General features: G+C 35.4%; 1 protein-coding gene across 2 annotated transcripts in view; it reads right to left on the bottom strand.

The window, feature by feature from the left end:
* Positions 1-14,223: 14,223 nt before the first annotated feature.
* LOC124246919 (pregnancy zone protein-like) overlaps positions 14,224-19,448 on the bottom strand; it is a 53,684-nt gene continuing 48,459 nt past the window's right edge. For both annotated transcript variants that reach the window (XM_046675683.1, XM_046675692.1), the window contains exons 29-36: positions 19,073-19,296; positions 17,993-18,211; positions 17,693-17,823; positions 17,225-17,315; positions 16,553-16,621; positions 16,081-16,183; positions 15,000-15,041; positions 14,224-14,353 (exon numbers count right to left, since the gene is read on the bottom strand). In XM_046675683.1, coding sequence (XP_046531639.1) covers positions 14,298-14,353; positions 15,000-15,041; positions 16,081-16,183; positions 16,553-16,621; positions 17,225-17,315; positions 17,693-17,823; positions 17,993-18,211; positions 19,073-19,296 — 935 coding nt within the window. In that variant the 3' untranslated portion in view covers positions 14,224-14,297. The remainder of the gene's footprint in view (positions 14,354-14,999; positions 15,042-16,080; positions 16,184-16,552; positions 16,622-17,224; positions 17,316-17,692; positions 17,824-17,992; positions 18,212-19,072; positions 19,297-19,448) is intronic.

Genomic DNA, 19,448 nt, shown 5'->3' with positions numbered 1-19,448 from the left:
GAAACGTGAATGAGGAAGTCTGTCTTTCTCTATAGTAAGGGACAAATCTCGGGGAATGTATTATGCCCAACTCTCTGTCTTCAGCCTGGTCCCTGAGATCTCCCAAATTTACCAGGCTTTATGTGGCTGCTATTTGCAAACAAGCTCCACCCCAAGGCTTCCAAAAAGACTTCAGAGTTGGGCACAGGCTCCCTAAAACCGTCGTTGTTGCCCTCAGTGATTGCCTCATTACTCTCACGGCTAAACTCTGACAGGCTCTGGGCATTTCCAGAGGATTTATTTTTCTCCAGCTTTATTGAGATATAATTGACATATAACATTGTTCAAGTTTAAGGGGTACAACATGATTTGATACACATACGTATCACAAAATGATCACCACTATAGAGTTAGTTAACGCTGCCATCACCTCACATAATTACCATTTGTGTGTGTGTGTGTGTGATGAGAATAAGATCTACTCTCTTAGCAACTTTCAAGTATATAATACAGTGTTCTTAACTGTAGTCACCATGCTGTCCATTAGATCCCCAGAACTTATTCATCTAATGATTGGAAGTTTGTACTCTTTGATCAATATCTCCAAGATTCTACATATAGTGAGATCATATAGCATTTGTCATTCTCCGTCTGACTTATTTCACTTAGCATATTGCCCCCAAGATCCATTCATGTTATTGCAAAAGGTAGAATTTCCTTCTTTTTTATTGCTGAATATATTCCATTATGTATATATATACACACATATACACAATATAGATATATAGTGTGTGTGTGTATATATATATATCACATTTTCTTTTTCCATTCGTCCATTGATGATAGATGCTTAGGTTGTTTTCATGTCTTGGCTATCATAAATAATGCTGCAATAGACATGACACTGCAGATATATCTTCGAGATAACAATTTCATTTCCTTCAGATATATACTCAGAAGTGGGATTGCTGGATCATATGGTGTTTTATTTTTAGTTTTTTGAGGAAACTTCATGCTGTTTTCCATAGTGGGTGCACCAATTTTCATCCCCATCAGCAGAGCACTGGAATTCCCTTTTCTCCACATCCTTGCCAACACTTATCTCTTATCTTTTGACAATAGCTGTTCTAACAGGGGTGAGGTCCTATCTTATTGTGGTTTTTATTTGCATTTCCCTGATGATTAGTGATGTTGAACATCTTTTCATGTACCTGTTGGCCATTGTATGTCTTTTGTGGAAAAATGTCTATTCTGGTCTTCTGCTCATTTTTAATTTAAATTATTGTTATTGTTATTATTATTATTATTTTACTATTGAGTTGTATGAGTTCTTTAAATATTTGGATATGAATCCCTTAAAAAATATATGATGTGTAAATGTGTTTTCCCATTTCGTAGATTGTCTTTTCATTTTGTTGATTCTTTCTTTTGCTGTGCGGAAGCTTTTTACTTTGATGTAGTCCCACTTGTTGATTTTTGCTTTTGTAGCTTGCACTTTTGGTGTCATATCCAAAGACTGATTGCCAAGACCAATATCAAGGAGATTTATTCCTGTTTTCTTCTAGGAGTTTTATGGTTTCAGGTCTTGCATTCAAGTCTTTAACCAATTTTGAATTACTTTTTGTGAGTGGTATAAGATAGAGGTCCAATTTCATTCATCTACACGTGATTATCTAGTTTTCCGAACATCATTTATTGAGGAGACTATCCTTTCCTTATTGAGTATTCTTGGCTTCCTGGTCAAATATCAGTTGACTGTATATCCAAGGTTTTGTTTTTAATCTCTGTATTCTGTTCCATTGGTCTATATCTCTGTTTTTCATCTATTTCTGTGAAAAATGCTGCTAGACTTTGATAGAGATTGCATTGAAACTATAGATGGCTTTGGGTAATATGGACATTTTAATGTTTAATGTTAATTCTTCTGATTCATGTGAGTGAGATATCTCTCCAATTTATTTATATCTTCTTCAATTTCTTTCATCAATGTGTTATATTTGTCAGTGTACAAGTCTTTTACCACCTTGGTTAAATTTATTCCTAGATATGTTATTGTTTTCGATGCTATTGTAAATGAGAATGTTTTCTTTCTTTCTTTATTTTTATTGGAGTTACATTGATTTATAACATTATATAAATTTCAGGTGTACATCTTTATATTTCGATTTCTGTGTAGATTACATCATGTTCACCACCCAAAGACTAATTACAATCCATCACCACACACGTGTATCTAATCACCCCTTTTGCTCTCTTCCCTCTCCCTTTCCCCTCTGGTAACCACCGATCCAATCTCTGTCTCTATGTGTTTGTTTGTTGTTGTTTTTATCTTCTACTTATGAGTGAGATCATACAGTATTTGACTTTCTCCCTCTCACTTATTTCGCTTAGCATAATATGTTCAAGATCCATCCATGTTGTCACAAATGGCCAAAATTCATCCTTTTTATGGCTGAGTAATATTCTTTTGTGTATATATACCACATCTTCTTTATCCACTTGTCCCTTGATGGGCAACAAGCTTGCTTCCAAGTCTTGGCTATTGTTAATAATGCTGCAGTGAACATAGGGGTACATATACCTTTGTGCATTAGTGTTTTCATGTTCTCTGGATAAATACCCAGCAGTGGAATAGCTGGATCATATGATAGCTCTATTCTTAATTTTTTGAGGTATCTCCATACTGTTTTCCATAGTGGCTGCACCACTTTTCACTCCCACCAGCAGTGTACGAGGGTTCCCTTTTCCCTACATCCTCTCCAACATTTGTTATTTCCTGTCTTGTTCATTATAGCCATTCTGATGGGAGTGAGGTGATATCTCATTGCAGTTTTGACTTGCACTTTCCTGATAATTAGTGGTGTTGAACACCTTTTCATGTGCCTGTTGGCTAACTGTATATACTCTTTGGAGAAATGTCTGTTCAGATCTTTTACCGATTTTTTAATTGAGTTTTTAGGGTTTTTTTTTGTTGAGATGTATGAGTACTTTATATATTTTGGGTATTAACCCCTTATCAGAGATATGATTTGCAAATATCTTCTCCAAATTGTTAAGTTGTCTTTTCATTTTGTTGAAGGTTTCCTTTGCTGTGCAGAAGGTTTTAGTTTGATGTAGCCCCATTTGTTAATTTTTTTCTATTGTTTCCCTCACTAGGTCAGACATGGAACTTGAAAATATGCTGCTAAGACCAAAATGGCAGAGAATACTGCCTATGTTTTCTTCTAGAAGTTTCATGGCTTCAGGTCTTTAATCCATTTTGAGTTAATTTTTGAGTATGGTGTAAGATAATGGTCTACTTCCATACTTTTGCATGTGGCTGTGCAGTTTTCCCAGGGCCATTTATTGAAAAGACTTTCTTTTCTCCATTGCATGTTCTTGGCTCCCTTGTCAAAATTGGCTGTCCAGAGATGTGTGAGTTTATTTCTGGCATCTTGATTCTGTTCCATTGATCTATGTGTCTTTTTGTGCCAGTACCATGCTGTTTTGATTACTATAGCTTTATAATATGTTTTGAAATCAGGGAGTGTGATACCTCAGCTTCGTTCTTTTCCCTCAGGATTCCTTTGGTTGTTTGGGGTCTTTTGCTGGTCTATATCAATTTTAGGATTCTTTGTTCTATTTCTGTGAAAAGTGTTGTTGGAATTTTGCTCGGGATTGCATTGACTCTGTAGATTGCTTTAGGGAGTATGGGCATTTTAACTATGTTTATTCTTCCAACCCAAGCCACAGAATATCTTTCCATTTTTTTGTGTCTTCTTCGATTTCTTTCAACAATGTTTTGTAGTTTTCAATGTACAGATCTTTCACCTTTTGGTTAAGTTTATTCCTCTGTATTTTATCCTTTTTGTTGCAGTTATAAATGGGATTGCATTCTTATTTTCTGTTTCTGCTACTTTGTTGTTAGTGTATAGAAAGGCAGCTGATTTTTGTATGTTGATTTTGTATCCTGCAACTTTACCATATTCATTTATTATTTGTAAAAGTTTTTGGGTAGATTCTTTAGGCTTTTCTATATATAACATGATGTCACCTGCAATGAATGACAGTTTCAATTCTTCCTTTCCAATTGGATCCCTTTTATTTCTTTTTCTTGCCTGATTGCTCTGCCTAGGACTCCCAATACTATGCTAAATCAGAGTGGTGAAAGTGGGCATCTTTGTCTGGTTCCTGTTATTAGAGGGATAGCTTTCAGTTTTTCTCCATTAAGAATGATATTAGCTGTGGGTTTGTCATATATGGCCTTTGTTATTTTGAGGTACTTTCCTTCTGTACACATTTTATTCAGAGTTTTTTTTATCATAAATGGATGCAATATCCTGTCAAATGCTTTCTCGGCATCTATTAAGGTGATCATGTGATTTTTATTCTTCATTTTGTTAATGTGGTGTATCACGTTGATTGATTTGTGGTTGTTGAACCATCCCTACATCCCTAGAATAAGTCCCACTTGATCATGGTGGATGATCTTTTTAATGTATTGTATTTGATTTGCTAGTTTTTTTGAGGATGTTTGCGTTGATGTTCATCAGTGATATTGGCCTGTAATTTTCTTTTTTTGTGTTGTCCTTGCCTAGTTTTAGTATCAGGGTAATGTTAGCTTCATACAGTGAGTTAGGAAGCTTCCCCTCCTCTTCAATTTTTTGGAAGAGTTTGAGAAGGATAGGTATTAAGTCTTCTTTGAATGTTTAGTAGAATTCATCAGGGATGCCATCTGGTCCTGGACTTTTAGTTTTTGGAAGGTTTTTGATTACTGTTTTGATCTCCTTACTGGTGATTGGTCTGTTCGAATTGTCTACTTCATCTTGATTCAGTTTTGGAAGGTTGTATAATTCTCAGAACGTATCCATTTCTTCTAGATTATTCAGTTTGTTGGTGTATAGGTTTTTGTAGTATTCTTTTATAATCTTTTGTATTTCTGAGGTGTCTGTTGTAATTTCTCCTCTTTCATTTCTGATGTTAATTTGAGACTTCTCTCCCTTTTGCTTGTTGAGTCTAGCTAAAGGCTTGCCAATTTTGTTTATCTTTTCAAAGAACCAGCTCTTAGTTTAATTGATTTTTTTTGTATTTTTCTTGTTTGTTGAGGTAGGCTTCTATTGCTATAAACTTCCCTCTTAGAACTGTTTCTGCAATATCCCATGAATTTTGGCTTGTCATATTTCCACTTGTCTCCAGGTATTTGATTTCTTCATTAACCCAATCGTTGTTCAGTAGCATTTGGTGTAATCTCCACATTTTTGTGGCTTTTCTGATTTTCTTCCTGTAGGTGATTTCTAGTTTCATACCATTGTGGTCAGAAAAGTCGGCTGGTATTATTTCAATCTTCTTAAATTTATTGAGACTGTTTTATATCCTAATATGTGATCTATCCTGGAGTATGTTCCATGTGCATTTGAAAAGATTGTGTATTCTTCGTTTTGGGGATGGAATGTTCTGTATATATATCTACTAAGTCCAACTGGTCTAACGTGTCATTTAAGGCCAATGTTTCCTTATTGATCTTCTGTTTGTATGATCTATCCATTGGTGTAAGTGGAGTGTTAAAGTCCCCTACTATTATTGTGTTGCTGTCTATTTCTCCTTTTATGTCTGTTAATAATTGCTTTACATAGTTAGGTGCTCCTATGTTGGGTGCATAGATATGTACAAGTGTTATATCCTCTTGTTGGATTGTTCCCTTTATCATTATGTATTGCCCTTCTTTGTTTCTTGTTTCAATTTTTGTTTTACAGTCAATTTTGTCTGATATAAGTATTGCCACCCCAGATTTCTTTTCTTTGCCATTTGTGTGGAGCATCTTTTCCCATCCCTTCACTTTCAATTTGTGAGTGTCTTTAGGTCTGAGGTGTGTCTCTTATATGCAGCATATATATGGGTCTTGTTTTTGTATCTAATCAGTCACCATATGTCTTTCGATTGGAGCATTTAGTCCATTGACATTTAAAGTAGCTATTGATAATAATGTACTTATTACCATTTTGTTACTTTTTTTCTAAGTGTTTTATTAGTTCTTCTCTGTTCCTTTTTTCTTCTCTTGCTCTCTTCCCTTGTAGTTTGATGGCTTTCTTTAGTATTATGTTTGGGTTCCTTTATCTTAATTTTTTGTGTATTTATTATAGGTTTCTGGTTTGTGATCACCATGAGGTTCATATACAATAACCTACATATATGGCAATCTATATTAAGTGGATGGTCTCTTAAGTTTGACCTTGCTAACAGCTCTCTTCTTTCACTCCCCTCCTCCTATATTCTATGTTTTTGACATCGTATTTGACCTCTTTATTGTGCTTGTGTATCCATTATTCTCTTATCATGGAAATAGATAATTTTGGTACTTTTGTCTGTTTGACTTCATTTTAGCTTTATAGGTGCTTGATCTGCTACCTTCATTGTATATTTGCCTTTGGCAGTGATTTTATTGCTTTTTTTGTTTTTGATGATTTTCTTATTCCTATTTGTGGTCTTCTATTTTCTACTTAAATAAATCCCTTTAGTATTTCTTGTAATGCTGATTTCTTGGTGATAAACTCCTTTAGATTTTGCTTGTCTGGGAAACTCTTTATCTCTCCTTCCATTCTGAATGATAACCTTGCCAGGAAGAGTATTCTTGGCCGAAAGGGAGTATTTCCCCTTTCAGCACTTTAAATGTATCGTGCCACTTCCTTCTAGCCTGTAAGATCTCTGCTGGGAAGTCAGCTGATAGCCTTATGGGGTTTCCTTTGTACGTCACTTGTTGCCTTTCTCTTGTGGCTTTTAGGATTCTCTCTTTATCTTTAATTTTGGATATATTAATTATAATGTGTTCTGATGTGGGCCTCTTTGGGTTTATCTTGTTTGGTGCTCTCTATGCTTCCTGTACCTGGATGTCTGTTTCCTTCCTTAGGTTAGGAAAGTTTTCAGCTATTATTTCTTCAAATAGATTCTCTGTCCCTTTGGCTCTCTCTTCTCCATCTGGGACACCTATAACATGGATGTTAGTGCACTTGATGTTGTTCCAAATGTCCCTTAGACTGTTCTTGTTCTTTTAAATTCTTTTTTTCTTTTATCTGTTCAGCTTGGGTGATTTCCTCTAGTCTTTCTTCCAGCTCGCTGATCCATTCTGTATCATCTACTCTGCTATTGAGACCTTCTAGTGAAATTTTCATTTCCAGTATTGTATTCTTCATTTCTGATTGGTTATTTTTTATATTTTCTGATTTGTTAAAGTTCTCACTGAGTTCATCCATTCTTCTCCCAAGATCAGTGAGCATCCTTCCGACTATTTGTTTGAACTCTTTTTCAGGTAGATTGTTTACTTTTCTTTCATTTTCTGGGGTTTTGTCTGTTCCTTTACTTGGCATGTATTCCTTTGTCTCCTCATTTTGCCTCTTTCTCTGTGCTTATATCTATGTATTACATAGGTCAGCTACATCTCCCCACTGTGGAGAGATGACCTTATGTAAGAGATGCCCTATGAGGCCTTGCCGTGTGCTTCCCTCTTGTCACCAGTTCCAAATGTTCCAGGAGTATCCCCTGCTTGGTCTACATGTGTCCTTCTGTTATGGTAGGGTTGCTCTGGGTGCAGGTGCCTGGGGAGGCTGGGCTGTCACCCTGGCCAGCTGGTTGTAAGGTTCAGCTGCATGTGGCTGCTATGGTCATTTCAGTCACTTTCTCAGGCATGGGTTGCACATGTTTATCTTTTCAAAAAACCATCTTTTAGTTTTATTGATCTTCTTTATTATTTTTTCTTGTCTCTATTTCATTTATTTATGCTCTGATGTTTGTTGTTTCTCTTCACCAATCAGCCCATCTAGACATTCTGGGTTGGCTGCCTAGTGATGTCCCCAAGTGGACTTGCTGCTGGAGTCCTTGGGCAGATGGGTCTGGTGCCTGTATTAGCAGGGGGGCAGGCATGGTGCTTGGATCTATGAGAGCAGCCTGGTGCCTGGATCTGAGGATGCAAACCTAGAGCCTGGATTCACTGTAGGGGAGCCTGGTGCTTGAGTCTGTGGTAATGGGCCTGCAACCTAGGTCTACACAGATGGGCCTCTATCTTAGATTAAGAGAGCCAACCAGATGCCAGGGACCACTGAGATGGCCCTGGTATCTGGTCTGTGTGAGCCAACCTGGTGCTAAGGTGGGCAGGGAGCCTGGGGTTGTGGCTGCTTTCCTGGAAGCTGGAGTCATGTAGGTCAGCTTGATGCTGAGGTAAGCCTAGTGCATGGCATCATGGGAGTCAGTCTGTAGCCTGGGAGCCCGCCTGAATCCTGAAGCCATTGGGCTGGCCTGGCACTATGGTGGGCTGGGAGCCTGAGTTTGTGAGAGTGAACCTGGAGGCTAGGTCCATGAGGGCCAGCCTAAAAGTTATGTCGTGAGAGCTATGACATGAAGGTTTACCACATTTGTTTGAGACTATTTCTTTTTAAGGATTAAAGCATGCCAAATATGGCTGGAGTCCCCTTTATAACCCTCTCTAATATTGTTTCCCTCCCAATTTCATGAGATTAGGAGATTGATATGTATCCTTCCAGTTGTGTTTCTATATATTTGCTACATATATATGTAAATAATACGTAGTATTGGTTTCATGTTTTACATTTTCTAAATTTAAACACTGTGTACATATCATTGCACAATTTGCTTTTGTCACTTACTGTTATGTTTTCTAAGATGTACTCACATTGATACTGAAGAAGTAATTTATTAATTTTAACAAATATCCATATGGTTTTCTGTTGTACAAAAATAGCCAAACATGTTACTCTATTTCTAAATTTTAGATTCCTTGTAGTTCTTCAACGTTACATATAATGCTGTTACAAATACACATAACATGTCTACTTATGCACATTTGCAAGAGTTTCTCTATGATATATACCAGAAATTGGGTCATAGGCTATATATGTATGTACATCTTGAAATCTATCAGATATTGGCAAATTGCTCTTCAGAGTTACACCAATTTTAGTACTCATCCACAATGGAAGATATTTCCAGTTGTTGTTATATCTCTACCATTATTTTGCTTTACTAGGCATTTACTTTTTGTAAACCTGATGGGTGAAGCAGTATCTTGCTTTAATTTGTATTATTAATGAGGTTATACATCTTTTCAAATTTTTATCAGCCATTTTAACTTCCTCATCTGAGAATTGTTTCCTTATATCCTTGGTTTTTTTGTTTTTCTGTTGAATTGCGTGTCTTTCACTTAACAGATTTTAGGAGTTCTTCACATGTAGTAGATATTTATCTTTTGTGAGTTATAGTCCTTGGAAATATTTTCCCTCAGTCTTTTGCTTTTTATCTTTACTTTGTGGTATAAGTTATTTATACAGAAGATTTATTTATTTATTTATTTTGAGGAAGGATAGCCCTGAGCTAACATCCGCCACCCAGCCTCCTCTTTTTGCTGAGGACAATTGGCCCTGAGCTAACATCCATGCCCATCTTTCTCTAATTTATACGTGGGATGCCTGTCACAGCATGGCTTGGTAAGTGGTATGTAGGTCTGTTCCTGGGATGCGAAGTGGCCCTGGACCACCGAAGAGGAATCCACGAACTTAATTGCTATTCCACTGGGCTGGCCCCAGGATTTACATTTTAATGCATTTGAACTTATCAACCTTGTCTATTATGGTTGATGTTTTTGACTTTGACATCTTAAAAGAAATCTTTTTCTACTTAGTCATAATTTTTGTCCTATATTTTCTCGCATTTTGTGAAATTTAAAAGGTGACCTAATTTTATTTTCTTTTTACCATAAGGATGGATAATTCTTTCAAAATAGTGTATTGAATTATCAAAGTGCTTTATAATGTCACCTAGGGTTACCAAACATCCCATTGTGATTGGGAATGTCCAGGTTTTAGCACTGAAAGTCCCTCATCCCAAAAAATCTCCAGGCCCTGGAAAACTGGAATGGTTGGTCATCCTACATCAACACTGTCATAAAAGTACTTCCCATTTGTGTATGTGCGTATATATAAAGATGCCTCTCAGCTTTATAATATACTATACTTTATTGGATAATACAGGCTCCAATCTCTGTTTTAACTATTTTAAGTCTTTATTGAATGGGCAAATGGCCCTCTCCCAAATTTTTCATTTTTAAAGTCATGATTCTCCTTGGCCCATTAAGACAAAAATGAGGAGTAGCACATTGTTTCAATATAGCTTGGGAGCAAGGGTCACTTAAAGATTATCTGGGGGAATATACTTAGTTCATCTCATTATTTACTCCACATAAAAGCTTCCAGACTTAGTGAAGTTACTTGTTGATTTTTGACAGGTACACATGAAAATAATTTCTGTCCAATGGAACAGATAACTCCAAAGATTTTGTGGCACATTTTAATCATTATTTAGTTTGATACCTAACACATCATTCTTATTCTAACAGTTTTTTGTTAAATTGTCTGTAAATATTCACGATTTTTGGATGCTCTTTGAACTGGTTATAAGACCTTACTGGTCACTTCATTAATTAATAGGTTAAATAAGATCTTTGACACATGTTCATTTTATATTTGCCTGAGAATATAAATTTTCTTATATATATATACACACACACAAGCATGGTTTTTTTGTTTTTTTTGAAAATTTGAAATATAGTTTTTTGGAAAATTATACTTTGACAAATAATTTGTTAAAAGAAGAAGCCACCATAGTTAGTAGTATCCATCTATGAGTCCCAGTATGAATTATAAAATAGTTTATAAAGTGCTTTTTTACTTCACACAATTTGACAAAGGCATTCCTTTTTGTTTTTAATCTTTTCTTTTTTTTTATGTCTGATACAAAGAAGCAATTTAATTTCATATTCAGCTTCTCAGTGCTTGTCAAGAGAGAATTTTGAGGCCAACTGTTATCTGAGTGTACTGATGATGAAAGTCTTTTGTGTGGTTTATATATTAACAGACTTTGAGTAATCAAAGATTATGTACTGAATATGACGTTTCATTTTGTCAGACTAAGTACACACTACATCTTGGCACAGATTTTCTCAGGGAAAACTCTGTTCAACAATAACTCAAATCCTTGCAGAACTTTTGACTTTTGTGCTCGAGTATTCTTTATTTTAATATCATCTCATTAATTCTGATTTAATTAATGAATTCTTATTAATTCTAAGTTTTATAAGTAAAGTGCCTGAGAATGTTAAGTGAAAGCATAAAGATATTTCTCAAACTATAGTTATTTAAACAACAGTGACTTCTTTATATTTTTAAATGACTTAGAAGAAAAATCTTCAACAATACTTCTCCTTTGTATTACATATTAGTTAAATGTTTCTTGAAGGAGTTTACCAGAACAGGTTAAAATCTGCAAATCAGCCTTTTCACCCAGACATGTTTGAAGTCCAGCAATATTAGTGACTCATGGATTATTCATTTTTATTGTGAACCATTTTATTTTCCTCATGACCACAGGAGACATAAACAAGAAAATTCTTCCTGGAGAACTTTAACAACAAGAAGAGATTCATCTTTTCAAAATAAGCTATAAGCATGGCAGAGGGCTAGAAGTTAAAAAATGAACACCACATCTCATTTTATTTTTTTATTTGCTTTAAATTATAGAATAAGACATTTTCATTGTTAAATTAAACTGTGTGGAAATACATGATGAAACAGAAAGAAAATTCTTTGTTTTTTGCTTCCTCCACCCAATCGTTTGGGACTTGCTCATTTATTTGTTTTGATTTTAAAGACGAATAAGAATGAACTAAGTAAACTGGGCCAATGAATGAAAATATATTGTTTTAATTGGATGTTATAGTAATTTCCTCTGTGGTAACAAAGTACTACAAACTAGCCAGCTTAAAACAGCAGACATTTATACTCTCATAGTTCTGGAGGCTAGAAGTCAGAAATGAAGGTATTGGCGGAGCCAGGCTCCCTCCAAATGCCCGAAGAGGGAGTCTGTTCTGTGTCTTTCTCTTAGTTTCTTTTGTTGCCAGCAGTCCTTGGTTTTCCTATCTCTGCCTCCATCTTCACATGGCATCCTCCCTGTTTGTCTGATACTGTCTTACATCTCTGCATGCCTGTCTCTATGAATCTTCTCCACTTCTTCTAAGACAACAGTAGTATTGGAAAAAGGGCCCATCCTACTCATGTATGATGTCATCTTAACTTCCATCTTAATTACATTTGCAGACATCCTATTTCTAAATAAGGTCACATTCACAGGTACCAGTAATTAGGATTTCAACATATCTTCTTGGGGGACACAATTCAACCCACAACAGAGATAATTTGTATTTACCCTTTTGATGATTGCTGACAGCTAGTTTTGCAAGATAGAGGCAATGATTTCCCTCTTAGAGCTCAATGAATGTATAAAATATAATTTTAAATAAGTTTTGCTTAAAGTCTTAATAAATAAACAAAATTCCTTTTTCTCCTCATTTATATGACTTTGGAAAAGGATGAAATGCTTTTTGGAAATGGAAATGCTTTGCGAAAAAGCATTTCTATAACATATTTGTGAAACATTAAGCAATTTGAGTCAGGTTTGATAGAAAATGATCTTTCTAGCTCATTTTTTCTTCTGCTGTATGCTAACACCTTTGTGTTACTCCAGTTCTCCTCTCTCTGTCTGTGGGAATATGCTTACAGACACTGACCCATTCAATCATTCCTTTGCTTTACTGAGTGCCTACAATAGTCTCAGCACTGTGTTGGGTGAACAGGCTGCAGACTTGGCCTATCAAAGAGATCTGAGTCTATAGATGAGAGGAAAATAAACAATTTTTTAAAGTGTGGAATTATATAAGTGTGGAGGAGAGATATGTGTGCTAAATCATTTGATTAAGCATGAGGAAGTGAGCCCAGCTCTGTACAAATGGCTGTGCACCTGGAGATCAGCAAAAACTTGCCTTCTTGTTCTTGCCATTGCTGGGAAAATGAACTTTCATAATGCAAGCTTGAAATATTCTCTTGCTTAAAATCTTCCAGTGGTTTCTATCAACAAATGAGAAATATTGCTCTTGTCTTTCATTATCTTGTAGTTTTATTTTTGCTCATATTTTTTGTTTTTATGTATACATTGTTTTTAACTTTCAAGTTATCTTGCTATATGTGTCCATGATGTTAATATTTAATTTTAACTCTGTAATACACTCCTAATTTAAAAATTAAGTCATAGTTAGAATTCACTTCATGTGAATTGAATAAATGAAGATGAAATGTGTCTGTATAGAGAAGGATAAATATTGTAAAATGCTGACATTCATAATCATTATACATTCATTCATATTCAATGCAATACTAAACAATACCCAGTATGACCATGGAGATAATTAACTTGATAAAAAAAGATTTCAATTTTACCTGTAATAAATAATGAGCTTAACATTGCAAAGAAAATAGGAGGGACCAGCAATAGTAGTTATTAAGACATTTTATGAAGCCACGGTAATTCAAATATTTTAGTACTTGTGAAAGAATAGACTAGATAATCAATGGAATAGAATAAATCACTCAGAAGCAAGCTTTAGAATGTATAATTTAATTTGTGATAAAGGAGGCACGTTTTGTTAGCAGGGAAACACAGAATTGGTTGATAAATGATAATGGGACTGTTAGAAAGCTATATGAGAAAAAAAGTCAATTTAGATACTCACCACACAATAGACAACAAAATAATTTGAGGTAGAATTAAATGTAAAAATTTGAACCAGGACTTTAACTCCCACACATGCAGGATTTCATCACCACAAAGATCTCTCTAAGGCTATCCGGTTATAGCCACACCCATTCCTCCTCACCCTACCATCCATAACCCCTGGAAACTATTAATTTGTTTTTCATTTCTATAATTTTGTCATTTCAAGAATGTTATATAAAAGGAATGGTATAGTATGACCTTTTGAAATGGTCTTTCTTTTCACTCAGCATAATATTTTTGAGATCCATCCAAGTTTTTGTGTTTATCAATAGTTTGTTCTTTTTTATTGCTGAGTAGTACTCCATGGTATGGATGTACCACAGTCAGTCGAAACCATTCACCTATTGTTGGACATTTTGGTTGTTCCCAATATTTGGAAACATTGTTTTCATTTCCCTACCTTCTTGCAGGTTACTTGAACATTTTTTTGAATTCCACTTTTATTTATTTATAGTGTTTTTGAGTGCACCTCTTTGTATAGTTTTTTTAGTGTTTTTAAAAATACTATGGAGAATAGACACATTGTTTGGAAGGAAAATGCAACACTGACAAAGAAATAAAGAAAAAGAGTTGTAAATGTTATAACTTTATTCAACATAAAAATTTTATGTATTTTCAGTTCCTGTCCCTTCTTTCTCCCACTGTCTTCTCTCTTGATAAGTTTTTGTTCTTCATTTCCAGAGGAGTTCATCTGATGAGGTCCATAAGTTCCCATGTTCAAGCATTCCTATGTTCAGATTCGTAACAGCAGAAGAAAAGGTGGAAATATTACAGAAATTCTGTGATCTACTAAAGGAATAATTTTTCATATTTCAAATATAAATATTTGAATCTAATATATTTTAGTTATTTTAAATGATAGGGCTGATCTCAGTTTTTTTCTTGTTTTAAAGTGAAGAACTGAAGTTCCTCACAGCAAGTGTTATATATCAAAGATGAACACTGTCAACCAGCCTAAAGGCAGGTCTTATAGATTACATCTCTCATGCTGTGTATATGGATAATTATAGTGAAGAGTTTCCTGACTTTAAGTAGTATAAGTTTAGAAACACCCTAGAAAGGTCACGGGTGGTAAATATGTCACCTTTGGGTATAGAATGTAAAGTAAATATTATGTGAGTTAGTTTTTATACGTGGCAAATTCCTAGGTTCATCTTCAAACAAGTCATCCTAGACACCAATAATTATACTTTATTTGGATTTTTTTCTACTGAGAAATTCTATAATACATTTGAAATAGTTTAATTCATAAATGATACACAAGGAAGTTTTATAATATGCTAGAGATATACTCAAGACTCTGCTTTATGCAGACAACAGATGTTTATTTATTTCCTTTACATAGGCAATAGATTTTCCTGTTTATACTTTACCAGCAAGGCAGGGATCACTGTACTCTTCAATGGTGAATTCCTCTGAAACGCAAAAATAATGACATAGAAGAGCAAAGACATTCAGTAACAAGCACACAAGCAGTCAGTTGTAAATAAGCTGTGTAGGCTAAGAAAAAATGTATGAAGCACAGTTATGGAGCCAATAAAACAACTTATTTCTGTACTAAGCCATTTGGGATTGGTGGGAGGGGAGTAAGAGAAGATTGGGCTTAGGGGCTGGCCTGGTGGCGCAGCGGTTAAATTCGCATATTCTGCTTCTCAGCGGCCCAGGGTTCGCCAGTTCGGATCCCGGGTGCAGACATGGCACGGCTTGGCATACCAGGCTGTGGTAGGCATCCCACATATAAAGTAGAGGAAGATGGGTATGATGTTAGCTCAGGACCAGACTTCCTCAGCAAAAATTGGAGGACTGGCAGTAGTTAGCTCAGGGCTAAGCTTCCTCAAAAAAAAAAAAAAAAAAAGAGAAGATTGGGCTTGGATACAGAATTGAGGGCAGGTTTTACAGACGGAAAACTGTGTCTTTCTATAGGACGCTGTAGAGCCCTTTTCCACAGCTGTGTTTTTCTTGTTGGAGTAGTACCTTCCTCTCTGAACCTTTCTTTAACCTAAGAAGGAGTAAAGTTTTACCACTGCCAGCATGCTGTGATGCTGGAAAGATTTAGTTCAAAGTCATGGGCAAATGGAAGAATTTCCTGATATATCACAAAAAAATATAGATCAAATTTTAGGTCTCATATCACACATCAGTACCAAGATGTGTTTCTTCAGTTATTGTTACTCTTATTATTTTTCTGAAATAATTTAGTCCAGATCAGTTTTATATGGGAATTTACAAATAATTAATCCCCTTATTGCTTTATGATCAATTTATAAGACTAGCTCTAAGACTTGTTTAGGGGGCAGATGAGAGGTTAATATACAGGAACATGATCATCTGGTGACCATAAACTCACTTTTTCTTCCAGTGAAAGACTGTGGAGTTTTGTTTTAGTTAAGGTGACCTTTTACCAGTTTAGTTGTTTTTTACTTTCAAAGCTCAGCATGTCTGAATCTCACTCACCTGTCTCATAATAATCATAGGCTTTTACAGTAGCTGGCTTTAAATTCTTTATTTGGATGCGTTGTTCCACTGAGAAGGTGAAACTCAGGGTTTGATTGGTTAGCTGGAGAGACAAGAAAACTGAATTGGAATCAAAGATTAACTTAGTTATCAGTTACCATCCTCTCTTCTTAAGATATTATTAAACCCTGTAGTTGTGCTACCCATCTGTACCAAAACCTATGGAAAGAATGGGACATTTTTGGATCTGCATGGCACACTCAATGATAGATAAAAGAGGGACAAAAAGATGATTTTATAGACAGTCAGATGTACTAAACTGAGCCTTGCTGACCTGTCCAGATTCCATTTTCCTCTGTAACTATTTTCTCCTCCCTTACCTGTGTATGTGAAAAACACTATTTGGAATCTGGATTGGTTTGTTAGAACCTCTAGTGGTCCTCCCAGATCTAGCAGTCACAGAGAATCTTACCTCTTCAAAGTAAATCAGGACATGGTTGGTGCTCACTTCAGTCCTTTGAATCTGAGGCCTTTCTTGGAGCTGTTGACCAAAAGGATAAGCCAGAGACACGGGATGAGGAAATTTCAGACTGAGAGCAGTTTTCAGGTATTTATGATCTAAGTGGCTGCTCAGAAACATGAAAACTGCTAATTTTGATTTCTTCAAGAATAATGGTAATAATAGTAATAATGATAACAATAATAATAGTAATATTTATTAAGTCCCCCTGTATATATATATATGCACACACACAGAATTATCTTCCCACTATATATGTATAATAAAGGGGAGAAAATATCATATATAGATCTCACATATATCACAATATATGTGTCTGCATATACATTTACATATGATATATTATCCCTTTTTCTTTTTATATATAGTTGGAAGATAATTCAGTACCACTCCACATACCTAGATGCCTCAGGGCCTGCTGGAACATTATTAACCATGTTTATGACTTATGTCTTATATTTGAGACCATATAACAATGATGCCCACTATTAAAATGATGTAAACTCTAGAGAAGCAAGTTTGAGGGAGTAAACCTCTTGGAAACTGAATCAACAAAATAAAATTGACAAGCATAAATTTCAGCACTTATCATGACTTTGCTGTCTGCAAGGGATTTAGGGTTACCTTTTTCACTGATGTTTTCACAGGAATGAAGCCTGATACCATCTTCACATCAACAATGACCATGTTGGAGCTGGCTCGTTCCCCAGTATAACTATGAAGTCAAGGCATAGGGACAAGGCATTCGCACAAAATTCTTTGGAATCCATTCAAGACAGAAGTCTCCCTTACTCTTTTATTTCTAGTGTTCCCTATCCCTAACTACCACTTACCTTCTCCATCTACTCTATTTGCTTCTGCCATGGTTGTTTGGAAAACCCATCATTACGAACTTACACTCTGTGGGTATGGCAACATCATGTTCTCAATGTTAAGCCTTTTTTAGTAACAGCGAAGAAGATTTTCTTGTTAATAAATATTGCAAGAATTCCATAATCTTTATGTGTGACTTTGGACAATGAAGTTCTCCCACACAAAAAAAATCAATTTTGCCAAATTCTACAAAAGGTCTGGCAGTGATTTAGGATTTACCTAATGTTGATATGAATCTGGAATTTCCTGTGAACATCTATGCCATCACAATTCTTAGCGAGAGGATCAACCTTCAAGGTGAAGGGAACTTTTCCTTCTTTCTTGGGCAGGATGTTATATCTCAGGGATGTCTAAAACAAATTTAAAAACATTCTTTATCTTTGTACTCAAATAGTCTATCTCTTCTAGATATTCATACCTCTCTTTAGCACATATTTCATTTTCTATTTTGAAATTCAAATCTAATTCTTGAGACTTTTTCTCCCATTTACAGCATCCCCTAAGCTCTGGCAGTCTCACCTGGAGGTATACACATCCTGACCCTGACACTGTTGTACTGTACTCTCCTGGAATCTCTGGCAACTCGACCTCCTGCAGCAATAGGCGATTGGTATCATCTACTTGGAATTCTTCAGAGAAAGTCCTTGAAGACTTGACAGTGACTATAGCTTCTTTCTCCCTTTTAGTGAAAGTTGCTGCTCCATATTTGGAGAGGGCTTGGAGAGCTACCACTGTATCCTGAAAAAGATGGGACCAGAAACACAGGAGAGAAAGGTAACAAAATCATACTGGATGTAAACCATATCAATACTACTCTCTCTCGAGTTATTGAGTTATAAACACAGTTCATTAACTGAACTTCAATTCAGCTCAGACTTGGTTACTTATCATAAACTATTCTAGGTACTTTAGGGAGAAATGAAGTTTTCTCATTTAAGTAGTTTACAATATACTTATGGAAATAAGACTCAAATATCTGACATAAAGTAGAAGCTATTTCAATGATTTATAAATTTATATAACCATATTTGTTGTAAGAAATCAGAGAAGGGAGAAGAAATTGGAGCTAGAATAGTAAGAGAAGACTTTAAAGAAAGTCAGAAATAATATTATCTCTGAATAATGAGAAAAGTTTATATAGGCAGAAGAGAAGTATCAAGGAGTACTGGGTGGGAAATGTTACAAACAAAGACATAGAAAAGGGAGTGAGCCAGTTCCAGAAAAAGTGAAGTGATCAGCCTAATTAGATAGGAGTATTCATGTTTACTGGAGAGAGAAAATATTTTGGGTAAAATATTAGATAATTTTAGTCTTTGTATGAAAGATTTACTTTATCAGGGAAATAATCTTATGAAAACATTGCTTTAGGAAGATTAATCTACTTTACAGTTGAGGGTCCACTAAGGAGAGAAGATATAAGAGACTGTACAGAGCACAGAGCAATAATTCATAGATAAAGAAGCTAGAACCTTTCTAGCGATGGAGGAATGGAGAAAGTATGAATTAGAAATACTGTTCAATTATTCAACTCCTAGAATATGGTTGCATCTGCATATGTATTAATGTATTAATTTTTCTTCCTAGAGTTTCTCCACAGACCTGAGTGGAAGAGAAGCCCCCATTGGGATTTTGTTGCTTGGTGATCCATTTCACAATATGTGAGGCCACAGACAGGTCTTCTGAAGATGGGGCAGGCTGGGCAGTAAGATAGGCAAGGAGCAAGTAAGATGTCATCTCCACTTCAGCAGAAGGAGCCCGGGGTTGATAATAGAGTTCCTTAGCTTCTTGAAATTTCCCAGGACGTTGCCAGTGGATTGAGTCCTCTTTGAAATGGGAAAGGATAAGATCTTAAGCTTGGATAAAGGTTTCAAAACCTAATTCATGAATGATCCTTATAATTAGAGCTCACCTGGTGAAATGATGTAAATGAAGTAACAGTATTGAGCAGTCACCAGTCAAGCAAATTTTAACCAAG

Source organism: Equus quagga, chromosome 1 (assembly GCF_021613505.1).
Source record: "Equus quagga isolate Etosha38 chromosome 1, UCLA_HA_Equagga_1.0, whole genome shotgun sequence".
Classification (NCBI taxonomy): Eukaryota; Metazoa; Chordata; class Mammalia; order Perissodactyla; family Equidae; genus Equus; species Equus quagga.
This window is presented reverse-complemented; position numbering and strand designations above follow the sequence as displayed.